At 36.8% G+C, this 23151-nt stretch overlaps 2 protein-coding genes across 4 annotated transcripts in view; one reads left to right on the top strand and one right to left on the bottom strand.

Moving 5' to 3' along the window:
* LOC125673131 (ATP-dependent RNA helicase DHX33-like) overlaps window positions 1-23151 on the bottom strand; it is a 45039-nt gene that overhangs the window by 6761 nt on the left and 15127 nt on the right. For all 3 annotated transcript variants that reach the window (XM_056160661.1, XM_056160662.1, XM_056160663.1), the window contains exons 7-13: window positions 22449-22566; window positions 3235-3333; window positions 2821-2906; window positions 2316-2487; window positions 1777-1874; window positions 1427-1600; window positions 970-1060 (exon numbers count right to left, since the gene is read on the bottom strand). In XM_056160661.1, the coding sequence (XP_056016636.1) occupies window positions 970-1060; window positions 1427-1600; window positions 1777-1874; window positions 2316-2487; window positions 2821-2906; window positions 3235-3333; window positions 22449-22566 (838 nt within the window). The remainder of the gene's footprint in view (window positions 1-969; window positions 1061-1426; window positions 1601-1776; window positions 1875-2315; window positions 2488-2820; window positions 2907-3234; window positions 3334-22448; window positions 22567-23151) is intronic.
* Window positions 8335-14174, top strand: LOC130053422 (uncharacterized). Its single transcript, XM_056160660.1, has 2 exons — window positions 8335-8399; window positions 8506-14174. Exons 1-2 carry the CDS (start codon window positions 8371-8373, stop codon window positions 10517-10519), a joined length of 2043 nt encoding a protein of 680 aa, XP_056016635.1. The 5' UTR covers window positions 8335-8370; the 3' UTR covers window positions 10520-14174.

The following is a 23151-nucleotide window of genomic DNA, read 5'->3' as shown; positions in this document are numbered from 1 at the left end:
TATCCAGTGTGCTTGACCTTTGACCTTTTGACCCCAAAATCGATAGGGAACATCTTCATCCCATGGGTAGTCCATATGTATGATATGGTTACTGTAGGTGGAAAGGATAACGCTTTGGAGCCCGGAAACCATATTGCTACTTCAATGTCCAGTGCGCTTGACCTTTGACCCCAAAATCGATAGGGAACATCTTCATCCCATGGGTAGTCCATATATATGATATGGTGACGGTAGGTGGAAAGGATAACGCTTTAGAGCCCGGAAACCATTGCGTCTACAGACGGATGGACGGACAGATAGACGGACAACCCGATTCCAGTATACCCCCCCACAACTTGTTGCGGGGGGTATAACTATTGTATAGGTACCTCTGTGCACAGTACAGTCAGAATTATTGTATAGGTGCCTTTATGTACAGTATAGACAGAATTATTGTATAGGTACCTCTGTGTACAGTACAGTCAGAATTATTGTATAGGTATCTCTGTGTACAGACAGAATTATTGTATTGGTACCTCTGTGTACAGTACAGACAGAATTGTTGTATAGGTACCTCTGTGTACAGTATAGACAGAATTATTGTATAGGTACCTCTGTGTACAGCACAGTCAGAATTATTGATAGGTACCTCTGTGTACAGTACAGATAGAATTATTGTATAGGTACCTCTGTGTACAGTACAGATAGAATTATTGTATTGGTGCCATTGTGTACAGTACAGACAGAATTATTGTATAGGTACCTTTGTGTACAGTACAGACAGAATTATTGTATAGGTTCCTCTTTGTACAGTACAGACAGAATTATTGTATAGGTACCTCTGTGTACAGCACAGTCAGAATTATTGATAGGTACCTCTGTGTACAGCACAGTCAGAATTATTGTATTGGTGCCTCTGTGTACAGTACAGTCAGAAATATTGTATAGGTACCTCTGTGTACAGTACAATCAGAATTATTGTATAGGTACCTCTGTGGATGGTTTATCCATGAAGTCAAAGTTGATGATGTCAGAGATTCCGAGGGCCAGAAGTTGAAGGACAACACTGGATAGATTACACCTAAATATATGAAATAAATCATTCATACATTAATCTCTGAGATAATACATAAAACTTTGCAAATCAGACTCATATTTTTAATTATGAACATATTACAATGAAAATTAATAATACCTTAAAATGCTTAACAAACCCCAATTTTTAACTTTGGACAGATTTCACCAAAATACACATTCAACAGACACTCAAATCTAAATTTCTGAGATTTTCCAAAGAGATTGTTGGTATGTGGTGCCTTACAAATCTAAACTACCCCCACCCACCTCTCTTTCTCATTTGACCTGTATTACCTCTAGATTTCAGTGGAACATTGTTGACACTGAACTTTTCACCTAATGACCCCCAAGTTTTCTTGCAGACCTTTACCTTTGGATCTCTGGGACAGTGTTGTCACTAAAGTGTTCAAATTCTTGTTCAGTATAAAGCCTGTAACAGGACCCCGCTGATTCCCGCCCTGCCCTCCCGGTCCTCTGTAAGGCCTGGGCCTTGGACACTTTAACAACCTTCAAAAGGTCAAGGCCACTGTTGGGGTTGAATACTCTGGATAGTAAAAGATTAAAAAAAATTTAAAAACAAGTAACTACAGGTTTTGTTTCATTTAAATACATGTATGAGTATACAATTATAATGTTTTGAAATTATAAGGCAGCTTCCCATAACAAATTCAAACTTGATATCTTTCATGAAACAGATAATATGCAAAAGTAGTTCCTTACTTGGCTTTGACAACCCCCGAGTCTATGACAAACTTGATTCCCTGTATGGTGACTGAAGTCTCAGCAATATTGGTGGCAACTATCACCTTCCTACAACCCTGAAAATTACATGGACGTTATCACTCACAAATACATATCAATACTGGTGGTCACAATACCTTCCTACAACCCTGAAAATTACATGGATATTATTCACAAATACATTTCAATACTGGCGGTCACAAAGATCTTACATTTCTGAAAATCACACAGGGACACTCACAAATGCATAGTAATATCAGTGGCCATATTCATCTTCTTATTCTGAAAAGTCATATATTGAAACTTTTCTAAACATACACACACACAGACAAAAAGAATTGATTTAAACAAACTAATAGATATAAGTATTCAAAGCTTACTGCCAAAATTCATAGATATATTTCAGATTGCACAACACCTAGAACAGACAGGTTGCACTGTACTTTCCTCCCTGAAATTTGTTTACATTCTTTCGTATTTGTTCTTTTTACATGAGAATTGTGTGTTTTGATACAAACCCTAGGAGTTGGTTTGAAGACTTTGAGTTGAGCATAGGAAGGGAGAGCTGCATACAAAGGGCAGACAATCAGGGGAGCCATGTTTTCTTCTGCTGACCGAGTTATGTCCCTTATGGTTCTCACGGCAGACTCTATCTCCTCCTGCCCAGTTAGAAACATCAGTATGTCCTTACTGGAACATGAAAAGAATAACAGTATTGTGGGTTAATTGTAGTAATCAACATGAAATAGCAATGCGCAAAATATTCTTCCCTTGAGCACTGATTATGGATTGCATTTCTTTGTTAAAAAAAATATTGACACTGCGAAAATTTTGTATGTGCACTTGAAAAATGTGCATCCTTGATTTGCTCAAAATTCTGATTATTTGAAGTACACAAAGAGAACTTATATATTAATCATTAAGAACTTACTTTGGGGTTCACGCTGACAGTATATATATATAAATCATTAAGAACTTCCTTTGGGGTTCACTCTGTATATATATTAATCATCAATAACTTACTTTGGGGGTTCCACTCTGTGGATTTGAAACAATGTGACTATGGAAGAGAACGTGTAGTCAGATTGAGGCTCTGGGGCATAGTATACCTAAATTGGAAGACAGGAGATTGCAAGAAAATTTTCTACACAATTATTGCATTCAAATGAATAATCAATATCATAATAAGTAAACACATTTCACATAACAAATTCAAATTATGTCATTAAATTTAAAAGATAACATTTTTCTCACATTGGCCATTATTGATGAAATAAATGGCTGGTTTATTTGTATCAGGTTTCTTTTCACAATAATAGGTTCTTACATTGAGTTGAAAAGGTCCATTGGGTGACATGATTTATACTGAGAATAACAAAGAAACGTCACAGGATACATACTGACAAAACATAGATATATATAAATATTGACTTTTACCTGTACAGGATATTGCCTTCCCTCCAGATATAACACCGGGGCAGCATTGAAGTATGCTGAAAAGTGATCTACGTCCATTGTGGCAGACATTACAAGTATCTGTAACAAAAACCACACGTTCATTTTCTAGCATTATAATTTCTATTGGATGGATTGAAAATAGAAAAATATACCGTAGATAAGTGGAATATCTAGTGAGACACTTTAGCGGTCATCCATTACAAAATAATGACTTGGAGCAGATATTTCTAACATTTTTGCAAATGACCTTAACTGACTGACATTAGTCTAAGGTTATACCATACTGTCTGGTCATAAACTAACTTTTTGCAAAACATGAACATCTACAAAGTTGTGACCCATAGTTATGTTTAAACTTTTTCTGACCACTCACCATAACACATTAACCAAACGACCTTGTTTCTGGGTGTTGACACACTATGTGGTCATGAACAAATTTTACATTATGTATGGCCCTTCTAGTACAAAATTGTGGCTTTGACAAACATACTGTATGACCTTGATACAGGATCATGATACATTGTCTGTTCAAAAACCTGTGTTCCAAGTATAAGCTTGTAACATTTCTACATTGCAAAGGTTTGGTCAAAACAGATAGTCCCTGAAATGCTCTTCTTTCCCACTTGAACAGTGAGCGAACGGTGAACGCACACAGAGAGAACGGTGAACGCACTCAGAACAAATACTGAACACAGTTTGATGAACGGTTGGTAAAGTAAAACGGTGAACGGTGAGCGAATGCAGAACACTATTGTAGCACAAACTCGAGTGCAATGTGAATGGTGAGTGCACGGTGAATGCAATACAAACTATTCATTCGGAATGTTTCGGATGTTTTCCCTTTGCTTGTACATGTACTTTTTTCATAATCAGGTAAGATATATACATTTAATCAATGGATAAATAATAAAATATACCAGAATCGGGAAACTTCATGTTCTACAGTTCTGAATATATTCAGTCGAAACAAAGCACAGTGCATTTTTGTAAAAGTACTAAAAGTATTAATTATTTCTCATGAAATGATCGCAAATTTCACATCAATTTACGCAGCAATCAGATACACAAACAAAAAGCAAATTTCACGTGTACATTGTGTACAGTATAACATATATATATGGAAAAGCAGGAAAAAATGCACCTTTTAGCTTTCAAACATCTATAGGTGGTTTCTACCAAAATTGCATTTTTTATTAAAAACATTAATTTTGTTTTTGAACTGTAAACATGTATGTGATAGAGAACAGAGCGTATAAGATGCCCCTGTGGTTAGAGTAGTATATATGAGTCCCCATGTCTTTCTGTCTATCTACTTGTCTGTCCATCTTCTGTCCTTCCACTCTTCTTTGTGTCTTGGTCACATGATGTTATAATGGATTGGCATTAGAAGGTCTTGTGTAACTCAACAGATAATGTGTCATGATCCTTAAACAAGGTCATTTTCCAAGGTTAAGGTCATTAATAATAAACATTAGCGATACAGTCCATGAAACGTTCTACTTTTATCATTTTCCTGTGCATTCACAATTCAGTTTTGTGTTCATCGTTCACCAACCGCTCGCGTTCACAAAGCATTCACCATTCACAAAGCGTTCAGTCTTTTGTCTTTGCGTTGTCATTCAGAACTCTAAAGTGAAAGGATCGATTTTGATAGAGAGGCAAACATGAAAAAAGAACTCATGCATAAGAGTGGAAGGAAACTTTCTTATTTTATCAGAAATTTGTACTAAGAAAGGTTTCTTCCACCCTTACACATGCGATTTGCAGCCCTTGATTTGAACACCCTTGGTAGTCTCCAGAGACAAGGGAAATTTCTTCCTCAGTAGTTGGTTTATTTCTTCTTTTGAATATAGGAATAATGAAGTCTTGATACACGTGTTTGATCACGTTTTATTTTTCAACAAGAGGCCCATGGGCAACATTGCTCACCTGAGTCACCTTGGCCCTGCGGTTGTTCAGCTGCTGTGACTTTTAAAAGATTTGTTCATCAATCTTTATTCCAATGAAATTTTTTTTACCACATATTGTGGCCTCAACCTAGCCTCAAAGGATCGCAGAGATGCCTCAACATCAATATGACTAACATGACCTTGCTGTTCTGGATAAGACAAAGATCTTAACAAAGAAATCTGTAAACAAAATATGAAAGCTCTGTCTTAAATACATGTACTTCAAAGGATATTGAATAGGTAATATTTTTACTAAAAGTAGGTCAAACTTCTACTTCAAGGTCAAAAGGTCAAACACCAAGGTATAACAAAAATGTGTCATAAAAAATCTATATACAAAATATGAAAGATCTACCTTAAATAGTTCAGGAGATATTGATTAGATCTGGGATTTTTTTTTTTTTTTTAAAAGTAGATCAGGTTCACAAGAACAGACATGATTGTATCACAAGGTGTTGTTACAAAGAATCTATACACAAAATATGAAAGACCTATACCTTAAATAGTTCTGAAGATACATAAAATGTATGTTTTCTTAAGAGTAGGTCAAATTCCATGGTCAAAGGTCATAGTATGAAGTGAAAGAACTTGTCATAAAGAATCTATATACAAAACATGAAAGCCATATATCTAAAATAGTTCTGGATATATTTAATAGATTATTTTTTCTTAACAATACTTTTGAATGTCAAATTCCAAGTGCAAGGTCACAAGGTCAAGATATGAAATCAAAGGTCTCGCCATATAAGATATGAAAGATCTACCTTAAAAGTTCAAGCCATATTATATAGGTTAGATTTTTATCAAAATTAGGTCAAACTTCCAGGTCAAGGTCATAAGATTATACTCTATTGCATCACCTGAAAGGTCATGCTGTAAAGAAAGTATAATAATAGTTCAAAAGATATTTTTAAAGTGTTTTCCTATATAGATTAGCTTAGAAAAATTTGATCCCCCATTATTGCCTTAACTCTAACCCCTGGGACCATGATTTGAACAACAGGCCCAAGGGCCACAATGCTCACCTGAGTTACCTTGGCCCATATTTAAAGATTTTCCTTCTATATTCACATGTAAATCTTTGATCCCTATTGTGGTCCCCACCTATTTCAGGGGGCCATGATTTTTACAAACTTGAATTTGCACTATGCCAGGAATCTTTCATTTAAATTTGTACTTTCCTGACCAAGTGGTTCCTGAGAAGAAAATTTTCAAAGATTTTACATATATATTTGCATGTAAAACTTTGATCCCCTATTGTGGCCCCAACCAACACCCAGGGATCATGTATCTGCACTAAGTCAGAAAGCTTTCATGTAAATTTCAGCTCTTCTGGTCCAGTGGTTCTTGAAAAGATTTTTAAATGACCCCACCCTATTTTTTTCTATCATTTTCCTTTTGAAGGGGGCATGGCCCTTCAATTGAACAAACTTTGATCCTCTTCACCCAAGGATGCTTTGTGCCAAGTTTGGTTGAAATTGGTCCAGTGGTTCTGGAAAAGATTTTTTTTAAAGTTATTTATGTATTTTCACTATTATGCTCTTATCTATCCTTGGAAAGGGGCTTGCCCATTCATTTTAATAAATTTGAATTCCCGTTACCCAAGGATGCTTTGTGCTAAGTTTGGTTGAAATTTACCATGGAGATCTGGAGAAGATTTTAAAATTGTCAATGTATTTTCACTATTCCGCTATTATCTACCCCTGGAAATGGGCGTGGCCCTTCATTTGAAGAAACTTTGATCCCCTGTTGAGGGCCCCATCCTACCCCTGGGGGCCATGATTGTAACAAACTTGAATCAACCTGTCAGAAATACAATAGACGGACAAACGACGGACAACAGGTGATCAGAAAAGCTCACTTGAGCTTTTAGCTCAGGTGAGCTAGAAACTGGAATCTACTCTACCGGGTATATCAGGAAGCCATTATGTAAATTTCAACTTTCTGACCCAGTGATTCTTGATAAGAAGATTTTCCTGTATATCAGAATGTAAACTTTGATAACCTGTAGTACACCCACCCTAATCCTGGGGACCATGAATTTAATAAATATTTAAATCTGCACTTTGTCAGAAAGCATGTAAACTTGAATTTCTCTAGCCTAGTGATTCTTGAATAGATTTTTCAATGACCCCCACCTTATGTTTGCTGTTTCATGATTATCTTTGAAGGGGTCATGGCCCTTCATTTGAATTTTGTTTTATTGGGGGGGGGGGGGGGGGGTAATTAGAGAGTGATATTGATTGTGCAGAAATTACTACATGCTTCTACTGTTTTCATATCCCCCAAACTGTATTCTTTTTAGTCATATCCCTTTAATTTTATTTCTTGATGTATGAGTTTTCATGTATTAATTGAAAGGTGACTTGATTATTTTATATATAGAAAAAGTGCTTGCTTTTAAGATTCTTAAAAATATGACACCAGAATATATGAAAGTTTTTTGTTTTGTCAGCCAAGTTAGTTCCAGAACAACAAGAAGTAGCGACAGTGGCATTTTATATATTTACCAAAAGTTCGAACTGAATATTATAAACGGTCTTTTAAGGTCTCCTCCACAATTTTAATAAATCAGTTGCCTGAGTCTGTCAGAAGCTGTGGTTCGATTATATCTTTTAAATCAGCATATTTGTAGCATTATTACTCAGATAAGTGATATATAGATATGTTTATATTTATTTTTCCCCAGTGATATCATGTGTATATTTTATGCATATATCTTATATTATGTTATCTATTTTTCTATTCTCTCATTTATCTGTCTGTGAATATGTTTTATACAGGACCACAATGTAAACTAGTCATTTATACTAATGGTGCTATCCTGTCTAAATAAAGAATTTATCATTATTATTATATAATTTCACAGTTGATATAGAAAATCATAAACAATGTTAAAATCAATAAGAAATAAATCCCATTTAAAATATAAGAACATGATATAACTCCTTCTATTATAAATGTTCCAAACAGGATTAGGAAGTCAATTATCTTCAACAGTCTGATTAACCACCCCCTTCTTAGTCTCGTTTGACATGTGTAAGGAGAAGGGGGTGGTTTTAATCAGACAGTATGTTTAAGTTCACACAGGTCGTACACTGAAACAAAATGAAAGTAGATAAAGTGGGAATTCCACACCTGTAAATACCCACATCAATATTTAGCAATGGACTCTCCTAGTATAACACCCCAAATGTAAGTAACAAATTATATATAACCCAATAGGAATTTAAATTAACTATTCTAATGAACTTATCTATTTCAGCATAAAAGTTTCTATTAATAATCTCTATTTTGTCAGTGAAACAGGTATACAGCATATGTCAGAGTCCATGTTCGTGGGACTGTGTCCTATAGTGGGAACCTCACAACAGGTGGCAATGCGGAGAGATGTGATAGACATTATGGAGATGGTGACAAATAAAGCAAGAACAAGCAACCAGAACACGGTGATGATGAGTGGAAGTCGTAGAGAAGGATTCAGAATGAAGGGATCTGATGTGGATTTTATGTATTGGTTCAACAACCAACCAGTGATCTGGGACTTATCTCAGACCCAGTTTTACAATGTGCACAGACAATTCCTGATTCTCTCTGTCTCTTCTGAAAGTCCACCAGGATTTACTTTACTTCAATTACTGACACCAAGGGCAGGTAACAGAGTTACCTCAGCATTAGTCACAATGAATGGTGGACGTTATATATCTAGCTATAAATACAGAGAGATCACATGTTCTGATATAAACCCCAACTCTACAGTACATGGTCCATGTGGCAGTGGAGTATTAAGGGGAGTAGTAGAATATGATGATGCCCACTGTTTTGTTTGCGATTTTTGGCCTCCGTCTGCCTCCTCATGGATAGCCAGATGTCACATATGGCCCCAGCCACAGGTTGTTAGGGACATAGTCAGAAGTGGATGTCACTTTGTAGCAATAGGACACAAATTAGGAAATCATGAAAGCAATGAATGGAGAATTTCATTTTCTCTGGCAGAACAAAAACTTGTGTACTCAATGAACCACTGTCAATTCTTAACTTATGGTTTGCTGAAATTGTTCTTAAAAGAAGTCATTAACAATGGATTAGGTGATAATGAGAAATTACTGTGTTCCTATCACATGAAGACAGCAGTTTTCTGGATGATTCAACAAAACACAATACCTAACTGGTGTTCACAGAATCTCCTGAAATGTTTCTGGTACTGCTTTAAACTCATCCTTAAATGGGTGTATGAGGGAGTGTGTCCTAACTTTTTCATTCCAGAAAACAACATGTTTCTCAGTAATATCCACGGTGGAGCACAAAACAGATTATTTGTTCGACTGTTTGGCTTTTATGAAAAAGGCTTAGCATCCCTGCTACACAGTCCCTCCCTCAGGTCCTATATCATAAATGTCCTTTATAACCCCAGACTCAGTATTTGTACAGATGAACAAACTCTGGTATCTGAGATTGAGTTTGATACAAAAATGTTTGAAGAGATATATGGAGTAAATTCAATACCCGCATCAGACCTCTACTTCATTATTAAGCACTTAAACACAGTAGAACAGTTTATAGTCTCACCCCTGACACAGTATCAAGTTCTCATGTTACAGGTACTTACAGCCTCCTTCCTTCACAGGGCTGCTTTTACATTACAAAACATGTACAGCAACACCACTGAAAACAAGCTGATGTATATTGCTGACAGAATGTCCTGTCACATGTTGAAACTCACAACCAAGTTTGGGTGTATTTCTGACAGGTTGTACATTGCAATGTATTATTACAAGACACTCAGATACACAGAAGCTTTGTCTGTGATAGAGATGACAAAGGTCGACTTAGCTCAGCCATATGTGATGTATAACTGGACAGTAGACACAGAGAGGTATACCGAGGCTGTAGGGGGGCAGTCCTGGTCTACAAAGTTAAGACATGCTGTAGCATGGGGTATCAAATTAGACAACAGAATCATTTATATCAATGAATTAATGACAGAGCAGATGGTTTCCTTACAGAACCATTTGCCTACATTGTTTATACCACCCCTAGTTGTGTTACACATGCTGGAGTTCCTGTGTTACAGACATACTGACACAATGAGAGCACAAACAGCTCTTAATGATCTACAGGTCCTAGTTCACCATGATCAGGGGCTGTATGTAAGTGTGGAATTAAGAGACATATCATGGCAGATCCTGGGTATCTGTCAACAGATCTCAGGAAACCTCCGGTCTGCTCTATACTCCTACCAACAATCACTCAGACAATATCCATTCCATAAAATACAAAGTGCTACACTAATGAGAATACATGAACTCGGATAAGTACAATATTGTAAATTTGAATAGTTCATGCTCGTTTAACTAATGAATTATTTATTGCCAGCAAACTCCATCAGTGAATTAAGGATGGAATCTTATCATATTTACTGGACGCATTGAAATGTGATATTTTGCATGTATATATTTGAAAACATGTACATTCTTTTCATTTATAACCATTCAGGTGTTGAGGTTCTTAATTTTGTGTCCAGATCAATTAAAAGTCATGGGTTTTTAGCTCACCTGAGCTGAAAGCTCAAGTGAGCTTTTCTGATCACCCGTACTCCGGCGTCCGTCCGTCCGTCTGTCTGTCCATCCGTCTGTCCGTCTGTAAACTTTTCACATTTTCAACTTCTTCTCAACAACCACTGGGCCAATTTCAACCAAAGTTGGCACAAAACATCCTTAGGTAAAGGGAATTCTAAATTGTTAAAATAAAGAGCCAGGCCACCTTCCAAGGGGAGATAATCAAGAAAAGGTAAAAATAGGGTAGGGTCATTAAAAAATCTTCTTCTCAAGAACCACTGGGCCAGAAAAGATGAAATTTATAGATAAGCTTTATTAGGTAGTGCAGATTCTAAATTGTTAAAATCATGGCCCCCGGGGGTCGGATGGGGCCACAATAGGGGGTCAAAGTTTTACATACAAATATATAGGGAAAATCTTTAAAAATCTTCTTCTCAAGAACCACTGAGCCAGAAAAGCTGAGATTTATATGAAAGCTTCCATATATAATGCAAATTCTAAATTGTTAAAATCATGGCCCCCGGGGGTCGGATGGGGCCACAATAGGGGGTCAAAATTTTACATACAAATATATAGGGAAAATCTTTAAAAATCTTCTTCTCAAGAACCACTGAGCCAGAAAAGCTGAGATTTATATGAAAGCTTCCTTATATAATGCAAATTCTAAATTGTTAAAATCATGGCCCCCGGGGGTCGGATGGGGCCACAATAGGGGATCAAATTTTACATACAAATATATAGGGAAAATCTTTAAAAATCTTCTTCTCAAGAACCACTGAGCCAGAATAGCTGAGATTTATATGAAAGCTTCCTTATATAATGCAGATTCTAAATTGTTAAAATCATGGCCCCCAGGGGTCGGATGGGGCCACAATAGGGGGTCAAAGTTGTTTTTTTTTTTTTTCTTTTTTTTTTTTTCGTTTTTTTTTTATATATAGTGCAGATTCAAGTTCGTTAAAATCATGGACCCCGGGGATTGAATGGGGCCTCAAGGGGGGCATCAAAGTTTTACATACAAATTTATAGGAATAATCTTTTAAAATCTTCTTCTCAAGAACCACTGAACCAGAAAAGCTGAGATTTATATGAAAGCTTCCTGATATAGTGCAGATTATAAATTGCTAAGATCATGGCCCCCGGGGGTCGGATGGGGCCACAATAGGGGGTCAAAGTTTTACATACAAATATATAGAAAAAATCTTTAAAAATCTTCTTCCCAGAACCACTAAGCCAGAAAAGCTGAGATTTATATGAAAGCTTTCTGATATATAGTACAGATTCTAAATTGTTAAAATCCTGGCCCCTGGGGGTCAGATGGGGCCACAATAGGGGATCAAAGTTTTACATACAAATATATATGAAAAATCTTTAAAAATCTTCTTCTCAAGAACCACTAAGCCAGAAAAGCTAATATTTACATGAAAGCTTTCTGACAGTGCAGATTCAAGTTTGTTCAAATCATGGCCCCTGGGGTAGGATGGGGCTACAAGGGGGGATCAAAGTTTTTCATACAAATATATAGGGACATTCTTTTAGAATCTTCTTCTCAAGAACCACTGAGTCTGAAAAGCTGATATTCACATGAACAGCTTCCTAACATAGAGCAGAGCTAAGTTTGTTCAAATCATGGTCCCCTGTTGTAGGATGGGGCCACAATAGGGGATCAAAGTTTTACATACAAATATATAGGAATTTTTAAAAAAAAAATATCTTCTTCTCAAGAACCACTGAGCCAGAAAAGCTGATATTTACATGAAAGCTTTCTGATATAGTGCAGATTCAAGTTTGTTCAAATCATGGCCCCTGGGGGTAGGATGGGGCCACAAGGGGGGATCAAAGTTTTACATACAAATATATAGGAAAAATCTTCAAATATCTTCTTCTCGTGAACCATTGGGCCAAAGAAGTTCACATTTACAAGAAAAATTTCTGACATAGTGTAGATTCAAGTTTGCGAAAACTATGGCCTCCAGGGGTAGATTGGGGCCATGATAAAGACTACGGTTTTACATGCAAATATATATAGAAAGTCTTCTGATATGGACCAAGGTGACTCAGGTGAGCGATGTGGCCCATGGGCCTCTTGTTTTTTATTGCCAGGCTGTCCAGCACTCTCTGGCAAAAATAAGGGCTAATTTTAGGGCTAAAATTACCAAAATTTAGGGCTATAATCAGGATTTTCATAACTAAATTGGGGCAGTTTTAGACATTTAAATGGTCTTACTTTCGAAATTTTTGCAATTAAGAAACTCACAAAAATACTTTCCGTGCAGGAGGAGCGTCTTCCAGCTATTATTGGCTATAACATTAATAGTTACATCTTTGTCACAAAATCACAACCAATAAACAAGCTTGACACATGGATCCACTGGTCATATTTAGTTTGAATGCATTTTCAAAATTGCTAGAGTAGAAATATACTTTTAGAAAATAGGAATTGATGGAGAAATTAGGCTTTTATAGGACTTCACCTTGAATTTAACATTTTTTAAAGGTATTTTAGGGCCACTGGGGTTTATTCCCACTTAGCCAACATTTTGAAAAATCCTATTCCCACATAGCCAACATTTTGATTTTTACACCTGAGTGATCAGCAAGCTATAGTCTGTTTTCACAGGTTGTCGATACATGATTTCTATTTCATTTGTGTCTCATTTATTATCATATCTTATAACATTTTAATATGCAACATTAATAAAATATTATTACTTTATACAAGCACTTTTTATTTCATATCATGTATTTTAGAGTTGAAATAGTATCTACCATAAATGTAATTCTAAATTGCATGATAAAACAAAATAACTAAATAAATACTTAATGTTTATCATTTGAAACTTGGTATTTTTTTTTAGGTACATTAACGTTAAGCTATAATTTAAAGTAAGATCCAGCAAAATAAAATTCATAAATAGAAGGAAAACAAACCAGCTCATTATTTAAAAAAGATAATTTTTAAAGTTATTTGATTATAGAAATCATAATATCATTAAATGAATTATTTAAAAAAAGGAAAGAATCTCAATATATTCTATCATTATACATGTATATATCCTACAAAATATTCTTATTGCCTTATTCTGGTTATATCTGAAAACAGACTATAGCCTACCTGTAATTAAATTCTTTTGTTCTCTACCTGCACCCAATTCCCACTTAGCCAACACAGAGTTACCTGTATTTTTTCAAAATGTTGGCTAAGTGGGAAGACACCGCCACTGGACAGCCTGTAATTGCATTACATATGTCGCTGTCCTAGAACGGACTAACTCTCATGGGCACACTCGACCCAGATCATCACATAGTAGCTAGGAGGAACAGCTTTTGTGGATTAAAGCATATATCTCCCCTTTATAAAACACATGTTGTTTGTTCATAAATTTGATAAAAATAAATACATGGTAGTACTTTGTTTGAAATATGTATTTTGTTTGCCTCACGAACCAAACTCCTAGTTATGGGCAAATAGCTCTACTGCATTATGGGGATATCAGGAGAGAAGACAGCTAAGGGAGTAAACCCCGAAAGAAAATCTGGAGTGGGGCCCGTAAGGCGGGTTGACTGCATGGCATTTGACTGGCAAATATGTCACCATCTGGTAGCCCCTGCATCCTGGTCCATCCTCAGACATCTTGACTTTTGTCTTGCCACTGGATCTGGTGCATTAGGACGAGAGAGTGAGATTGATCCTGTGCAAGTCTCCCTCACTGTAATCCAAGTCACGCGCAAGTCATGACATCGCCATCCTGTCATCTTATTAAGTCCTCTTTGGCGATGGGGAAGCGACGAAGCAGTAAGTGAGGATACACTGGGAGCTCTAGTTGTGACCATGACCACAGGTGGCTCAGGACAAGTGGTCACTTTTCACTGAACCAAGGCAGCAGTGGAGCCCGGCAACCTCCTGATTGACCGAACAGTCCTCTTTAGGATCACTCTGCTTGTAAGCTCCTAGCCTGAGGACAGGGCTAGAAAATGTGCCCTAAAATACCCTGTCTTGCCTCACTCTAGTCGGCATACAGCGGCTAGCAGGGATCCCTTTTTAGAGGTTGAAACACAAGAAAGAAGGCAAAGGAACATGTCTTGGAACATTAGAACGCTACTTAACAACACCAAATGGACTGCACTAGTGGCAAGGGAACTGGACTGCTACTCTACTATCTTAATGAAATGCGCTTTGCAGGGAAAGGCCAACTTACTGAGACTGGTGGTGGCTACACCAGCGCAGTCGTGAGAAGCGAGGTAGGAATAGGTTTCACCATCAAAAAACAAAGCATGTCCAGAAGCTCACAAGCATTCTTGAAGGTACAGCTCCTCCTCAGACACAAGACAAATACCACCCTGATCAGCAGTGTGCAAAACTAACTTTAAAGTCCTATAAACTTTCGGTCCATATTCATTTTATTTCCTATAGACCACAACAAATTCCTATGGACCGAAATTTAACATGCAATATTCATTGTTATTAAAAAATAAATAATTGACACAAATTCGGTTTGGCAATTTGTTCATAGACTAATTTTATTCTTTTTCAATTTCGTGCACGTCAAGTTTTTCTATTAGAATTTCGTTTCGTTTTTCATTTTGCTCCAGCTCAGTTTCAATGTCTGATTCTTCATCTAAGTCACTTCTACTACGTTTCTTCATTTTCTCATGATTTTCTGCGATTAGCCTTGCTGGAACTTGTTGTACTGACAGCTGTTTGATTCAAGTGCGTGCACCTTCCACATATTTTTAAAACCATTCAAAATGGACATTCCAAATTTACACGAAAATGGCGTACATTGAAGTAAATATCAAATCAAATTGCCCCCCCCCCCCCCCCCCCCCCCCCCCCCCGTTAAAAATGGAATAATCTGATTCAAATGATTTTTGTAATTACATTGTGGAACATTTTATTACAGCTAAAGGATGAACAGAAACATCAGCGTACTACATATAAACTGGTTCCGCTTCTCATATATGTTAAATAAGCAGCAGAGAACCAGTTATTTACTCAGAATTCCTGTAGACAAGTCGGTCTATAGCTATTTTGATCGTTATAGACCGACTCGATTTTCTATAGACATTGTCTATCGGTCCGTGGTTAATTTCGCACACTGGATCAGTGCTTACACTCCAACAGTGATGAACCCCGAGGAAACCAAAGACAGGGTTTATGAGGAGCTCGACTCTTTTGTGTCATGTGTTCTACAGTCTGATAAACTCATCATTCTCGGTGATTTTAACGCACGCATTGGAACCGACCACCAAGCATGAATTAGAGTATTCAGAAAACATGGAGTGGGCAAATGCAACACCACCTGACCTTCACCACCATGTTCCGTCTGCCAAGCCGCAACAGGATCTGATCAATTTCACCGTTGTGTTTGCAAACATATATAAAGTACGTCTTCAATTTCCTCCCGAAAATGAACTACTAGAAGGAGAGTAAGCAAAAAATCAACACAAGTACCCCAAAAATAAACCCATTTACTTATTACTTTTTCCAGCAAACCCTCAAATTAATATAAAGTATAACAAAAGTCTAGAATTTTTCACTACATGTATGTTATTTTATTCCTCGACGTTTAGTTGCACATTCCTCTTGTATGTACGTTTTAACAGTTACAAAGTTTTGGTAAACCTATATTAACAATTGCCACCGAAATAGGTGATGTCACTGTTTTAGGAGCACAAGGTAACATGTTTTTGTTACGAAAATATATTCAATTAACGTACTGATAGAGTTGGAATTTTTGGATGAAAATAAAGGAATTTAATTACTTTAAAGGTAGGTGTATTGTTTATTTATTTAATCCAGTGAGAAAATTGCAGTTTATCACTAAGGTCACAGAAACTGGTCAGTCGACGATATATATTTGAAATTAACGACACTCAAACTGAATATGCAAGTAGCGAAACAGACACGTCCTACGGTCCATTTCATTTTCAGTTTGAATGAATTTTAAAAAAGAGCAATGAATCAATGATTAGTTAAGTTGAATAATCAACATTCCAAGACCATATAATTTTTGCATCTTTTTTTTTGATTTCTGAAGTTGAAAAAAACACACCATTTATTTGTGTATAATCCAAATCTAGCTAATCATAAGTAAAATGAAAGTTTTGATTTACTCAATAATTTGTTTTTGTATATTGGCAGAAAAAAATGTAAGTTCCGATTTAGTAATATAATTTTTACACATGGGAACAAAATTCAATTGAATTCGACACTGAACTACTTCTGTTTACTGTGAAAATGTTCTTTTGAATCAGTTAAAATCCAGCCAACTGTGACCCCATTTGACACTGCATGCTTTCAGTAGATTTTTCAAGGGAGCATGCATACGGTGTCCTCCTCCACAATATGTGCTGGCAAATCATTCAACAACATTGGAACAGTACAAATCAGTTACACAACATTTCTTTTTGAAGTGATTGTAGAGCGAAGTGTCGCGATTGAATGAAGTTGATAGGACATTGGTCTGATAATGCAGAGGCATTCACAACGTCATGTAGCCTGGCAATATGGTATATATGAGACTAATAGAATCCTTCATTAGTAAGAGTGTGGGATAGGGAAATTCCACCGAGGGGACAAGATTCGCAGTCTAGGACGAGGCTTTGCCGAATTGACAGCGAATCTTGTTACAGAGGTGGAATTTCCCTATCCCACATGAGTAAATCATGAAGGATTATTTTTCTCACATTTTACCTACAGTTTAGGGCATAAATTTAGGAGCTTTGAGACAATTCTAAATTATTGAAATCCTCAATTGAACTTCGATGCAAAAACTAATTAGATAGGCAGAAAGAGCATAACCGAAAATGGTTTACACAGTAAGTGTAAACTAAAAAACCCAAGGTTGTCCACCAGAAAGCTATACTACATTAAAATTTAAAGATAACAATGCAAAATATTTTTACTTCATTGTGTAACGTAAATAATCACCATGTAACGTAAATCATAGAAAATATATGACATCACAATCAAATGACGTCACAGCAGTGTGAGACTATAAGACTCTCTTATGAGTAGCCATGAAATATAAGGTGATTCCACCCGAGGGTTGCAAAAAAAGCTGTGAAACCCGAGGCTTTGCCGAGGGTTTTACCGCTTTTTTGCAACCCCGAGGGTGGAATCACCTTAATATTTCATGGCAACTCATAAGAGTATTTTTCTCTCATATTTCTAGAGTTTTCCGTTTTCCTTGTGCCTAGCGACGCCATTTTGAGAATTTTCCAATTAATTAATTTTTCGCTGTACATTAAAAATAACACCAGAATCGAATTCTACGACCTTCATTTTGGCAACTACGTTGCAGACAAAAAATCAGCCGACGAGTGTATAAGTGAATTGTATTAGAGTTATTCCTCTTTGAATAAATCAATAATCAGGGTGATGCGTGACGTAACTCGACAGTCCATCAGCGCGAAACATTTTGACAGACCTAATCAGAATATGAGACAGACCTAATCAGAATATGAATCCACAACTGCACGGTTTTTTCTTAGAGGAGCATTGATATTGATATTAATTGAACAGTTATTTAATGACGAGTGTGTGAAGAGAAATTCCAAGTGGTTTTTGTTGGTGAATATGGGCATGGCTAGACTTTCGTTTTCCACGCGTGCAAGGACTCGAGTCTCATGGACATTGAAGGCACTTATTTCACCTGAGACACATCGGGACAGTAGACGGTGGCAGAATGAATGTGGAGGTAGGCCTAGAACTAGTAGATCGTGTGGGCTGGGTTTCTGTGAACTGGCATAATGTACCGGATGACATAGGTGTATGAGGAATTTGTGACTGTTGTTGAGTGTGCAGTAATTGTTCAAGGAATGTGTAATTTTGTGTCTGGTCACATACACCTGGACGTTATCAGGGACATTACAATCTGTCATTTTTTTGTACAAGAGCTTTGCAGACGCTAGTGTTTATCAATCGAGGCGAGGTAAGTTGCAAGCTAGTTGTGTATTGATTATGACGTCACGGGATATGTAAGATAAACGTCACATGATATGAAAGATAGAAATATCTTACATACCTTTCTTTCATAGAATATCTGTATCTTACATACGTAGATATGAGAGAAAGAAAAATCTCCCATGGCTGTCTCACATGGGTTAAGTCGATCTCACACTGGTGATAATGTGAGAAAACAATATCCCTTTTAGTTGGGCATCAGGGAAACAGCAAGATATTACATACGTCTCTCACACATCTGTAACAGATTTTAGATGGCAGCAGGTTGTTGGCACTGATGGTCAGCTAGTATGCACATTCAAGAAGAGGCCCATATTGCTCACCTAAAACTCCTCGACCCATATTTAAAGATTTTCCCCTACGTATTCACATGTAAAACTTTAATCCCTATTGTGACCCCAACCTACCCCCCGTGGTTCTTGACTTTCACAAAAATGAATCTACACTATGTCAGGAAGTTTTCATGTATTTGTACTTTCCTGGCTCAGGGGTTGTTGAGAAGAAGATTTTTATAGAATTTCCCAAAACATTTGTATGAAAAACTTAGATCCCCTAATGTGGCCCCACCCAACCTGAAAGCCATGAAAACTTGAATCTGCAAAAAGTCAGAAAGCTTTCATGTAAATTTGCACTTTCCTGGTCCAGTGGTTCTTGAGAAGATTTTCAAAGATTTTACCTATACATTCGCATGTAAATCTTTTATCCCCTATTGTGGCTCAGCATTCTTCCAGAGGTCATGGTTTTAACAAACTTGTATCTGCACTGTGTCAGAAAGCTTTTTTGTAAATTTCAGCCCTCCTGGCCCAGTGTTTCTTGAGAAGATTTTTAAATGACCCCACCCTATTTTTGCATTTTTGTGAGTATCTCTCCTTTTAAGGGGGCATGGCCCTTCACTTGAACTAAGGCTATGATGTCCCTATGTTGGTCCATCATTTACACACAGGCGACACCAATATCGAATGCAATGGCTGTTTGCACATGCACCTAATCGGTTTCATTTGGCCCACTGAAGATGTGTGTTGTTAACTGATGAGTCTCACTTCACGCGCTTTACAGGTCAGACAGACGACGTGTCTATCGACGTCATGGTGAGCAATATGCTGATGCTTGCGTAATGGAAAGCGACATATTCTGGGAAGGGTCTGTTATGGTATGGGCAGGGATATCTCAAGGTATGAAAACACCTCTCGTGGTTATCCATGGCAATCTTAAAGCAGTAACATATGAGATGATATGTCCTTTCTCTTATCCATCAACGTAACCTTACATTACAGCAGGACAACGCGAGGCCCCATGTTGCTAGGATTTGTCGTGAACTTTTTGGCTCAAAACAATGTCCCAGTTTTTGATTGGCCACCATACAGTCTAGATTTTTCCCCAATCGAGCATCTGTTGGACGAGCTGGACAAGAGGGTTAGGAAGTGTGTCAACGTCCCACATAACATCGGTCAACTCACTCACGCTCTTATTCAGGAGTGGAATGATATCCCTCAAAGGTCAATAAACACCTTGATCGGGTCAATGTTAAGGAGAGTAAGAGCAGCGACTGAAGCCAGGACTGGGCGCACATGCAACTAATTTGGATCGGGAAACGGCGTAGGGTATCCTTGTTTTCACGCTATTCACGCTGTCCGTGATAGGACAATTATCATCAAAATGTATTCAGTAATGATGAAATAATTGAGGAACCCAAACAACGAACTACTAAGGGCTGTTCCATTAAAACATATGAGGTACCCGGGGAAGGCACTTTAAAATTTGGGTAACCACCCATAGAAGCATAAAAATGTAATGAGGGACCACTCACAGAAGCAATTTTAGATAGTGCGGCACCACCCATAGAAGTGAAATAAATGTGAAATACACTTTTTCTTTAAATTCAATATGTATGAATGACTATTTATAACCCCTGAATAGAGGTCTATTTTCAGATGTTCCCAAGCATGATAGTAAAGAGAAGAGTATCTTGGGTGTCATCACCATTCAAATAACTGGCCATCAATGAAGCTTGATCATAGAACCATCAATTTATTTTATCAAGACTGTCTTTCTTAAACATGATGACTAAATTAATTTTATAAGTCTACCTGTTCATAAAAAGTCTAGTATTGTAAATGTTCAAAAACAACTATTAAAAGTTTTAAAATTGACTAGTATTTTGAGTATTAAAAAACAAGAAAATGTGTCTCTTTACATAAATAAAATGATATTCTATGTTTCTTAGTCAATATATAAATTTACAACCTGCAACTTAAGATTTGTGAGGCTCTATTCTACCGTTTTCAACAATTTCGATAAATTCCAATTTCTCGATTCATATTTGTGCGCCATGTTTGATGTACTGAAGTTTCAACTTCTGATTGTCAAGTCATTTGCATATGTCATATAAAGTAGTATTTACATCAATGGACAAGTATGGAGGCGAAAGCTATTTCGTCGGTATTGAAAAGGTTTGAATTTAATATCAAGTTAAAAACCGAACAGCAGAGTGTAAATTCTTTCTGCAACAATATGATTTTCCTTTCTTCGTCGAAGTGGCTCAAGTAACTACATTTTCGCACTGATTGTAAATGTTTAGCTTTTTCATTAGATCCACCTACGAGATTTCGCGATAACAAGCATGGCGGAGCAGACGAAGAATTTTGCATGCTGTACATTATATTTAATGAAAAACACCTTTATTAGACATGCCCGAGCACAAAGTTGGTACTCCTTTTGGTGTAACTGTAAGTGTAAACAACATTTGGGACTAATACACAGTGCAGAGTTTATTATCGGTTATTCATAAAATTATTTGCACCATTACGGAGATCCTATGGAATTGTAGCCTCATCCCGAAAACGTTAGAATAAAAAAAAATTGGATAGGGCTACATTATTGCAGCTAGAAAAAATAAAAAACCGTTTCAATGGACCACGAGCACGTTTCGTTTTCCAATTTGGACAAGGGAGATAATCCTAATTTCCGGTCGCTATAATTTTAGAGTCAAATCGTTTCGATAACCGGATCGCGGAACCTCATCGACCGAGATAAAATGAAGACAGAAAACGGCGTTTGTTTCACATTCTACTTGCAACCCTTCCCTTCTCTTGTTGCATTCCTCTCAGTTTCGGTAAAAAATAAAGATTTTATCAAAACAACCACCCACAGATGCAGTTTTCTGGCAGTAGGTACCCACCATATATGCAATTTTCTACCAATGACAAGCACCCATAGATTTTTTTTTAATTGCCGTCCCTGGGTACCTCATATGTTTTAACAGATGATTAAAAGGGAACACATCACCGCATCAGACATGAACAATCATTTTAAAATGGATCATTATCATTTCCTCCTCAACCTTTATAATTTCAAGAATATTAACATTTCAGTTCAGAATGATCAGTATCCTGTGCAAGAATCGTTTTGAACTATTCTGTGTAAATCGTTCAGTGTTCTGTGTAAATTGTTCAGTGTTCTGCATAAATCGTTCAGTGTTCTGCATTTATAAATCGTTCAGTGTTCTGCATTTATAAATCGTTCAGTGTTCTGCATAAATCGTTCAGTGTTCTGTGTAAGAATCGTTTCGTACCGTTTCGTGCGAGTGGTGTAGTAGTATGCTTCTGAGTACATGTATATACAATGACGGACAAAAAAAAAATGACAAGAAGACATGTGGATGACATATTTGATATTCTGCACACTGTATTAGTGAATTTGTGGTCTCTGTTGGACACATACTTTGAGCGGTCTGATTCCCCTCGACTTCCGCCGGGCCTGAGCTTGTTTCACCACTCCAAACAGAACATCTGTGTGTATAGTCCTCTCGTGAGCCTCATCCAAAATCACTATTGAATACCTAAAAATGGACAATTATCATACATGTACCTGTGCTGGATTATGTCAATCTTAGGTAATCTCATCTTCGCCAGCCTAGGATTTCTGATAATTTGACCTTATGGTACATTATCTTTGCCCAATCATGCTATTCAAAAGTCAGGATTGTTTAAATCACATGATATTCCATCCTACTCAAGCAAATGAAAGAACTCAACTACATATACATATGTCATAGTTCACAAAAATCAAGAAAGTATGAAATTGATAATTTAAAGAGTGAGGGGATAGAGGCACGTAAAACATGAATATCAGTAAAACTGACGGATGCTCCCCAAACTGCATCGAACCAATCAACTACTTCATATGATAAATGATTTGCATAATGATCAATAACTGTAGAAATACTATAGAAATGAAGGTTTTTCGAATATATAACATATATGTTGAGTGACCTTGACCATTTACAAAATGACCATGAGTGACCTTGGTCTGAAAGTCATTTACTTATTACTTATTTGTGCTTTTCTTCATATAAGGTATATGTTCTGATTGACCTTGGTCTTTCCAAAATTACTTTGAGAGACCTGATTCCAAAAGAACAACA

The sequence above is a fragment of the Ostrea edulis genome, chromosome 3 (genome assembly GCF_947568905.1).
Source record: "Ostrea edulis chromosome 3, xbOstEdul1.1, whole genome shotgun sequence".
NCBI classification, from domain to species: Eukaryota; Metazoa; Mollusca; class Bivalvia; order Ostreida; family Ostreidae; genus Ostrea; species Ostrea edulis.
This window is presented reverse-complemented; position numbering and strand designations above follow the sequence as displayed.

Excerpts from the sequence above, each read along its gene's own strand:
- LOC130053422 (XM_056160660.1), top strand. The coding sequence starts at position 8,371 with ATGGACTCTCCTAGTATAACACCCCAAAT. Across the intron at positions 8,400-8,505 it reads CCTAGTATAACACCCCAAAT|TGAAACAGGTATACAGCATA; the intron begins GTAAGTAACAAA and ends CTATTTTGTCAG.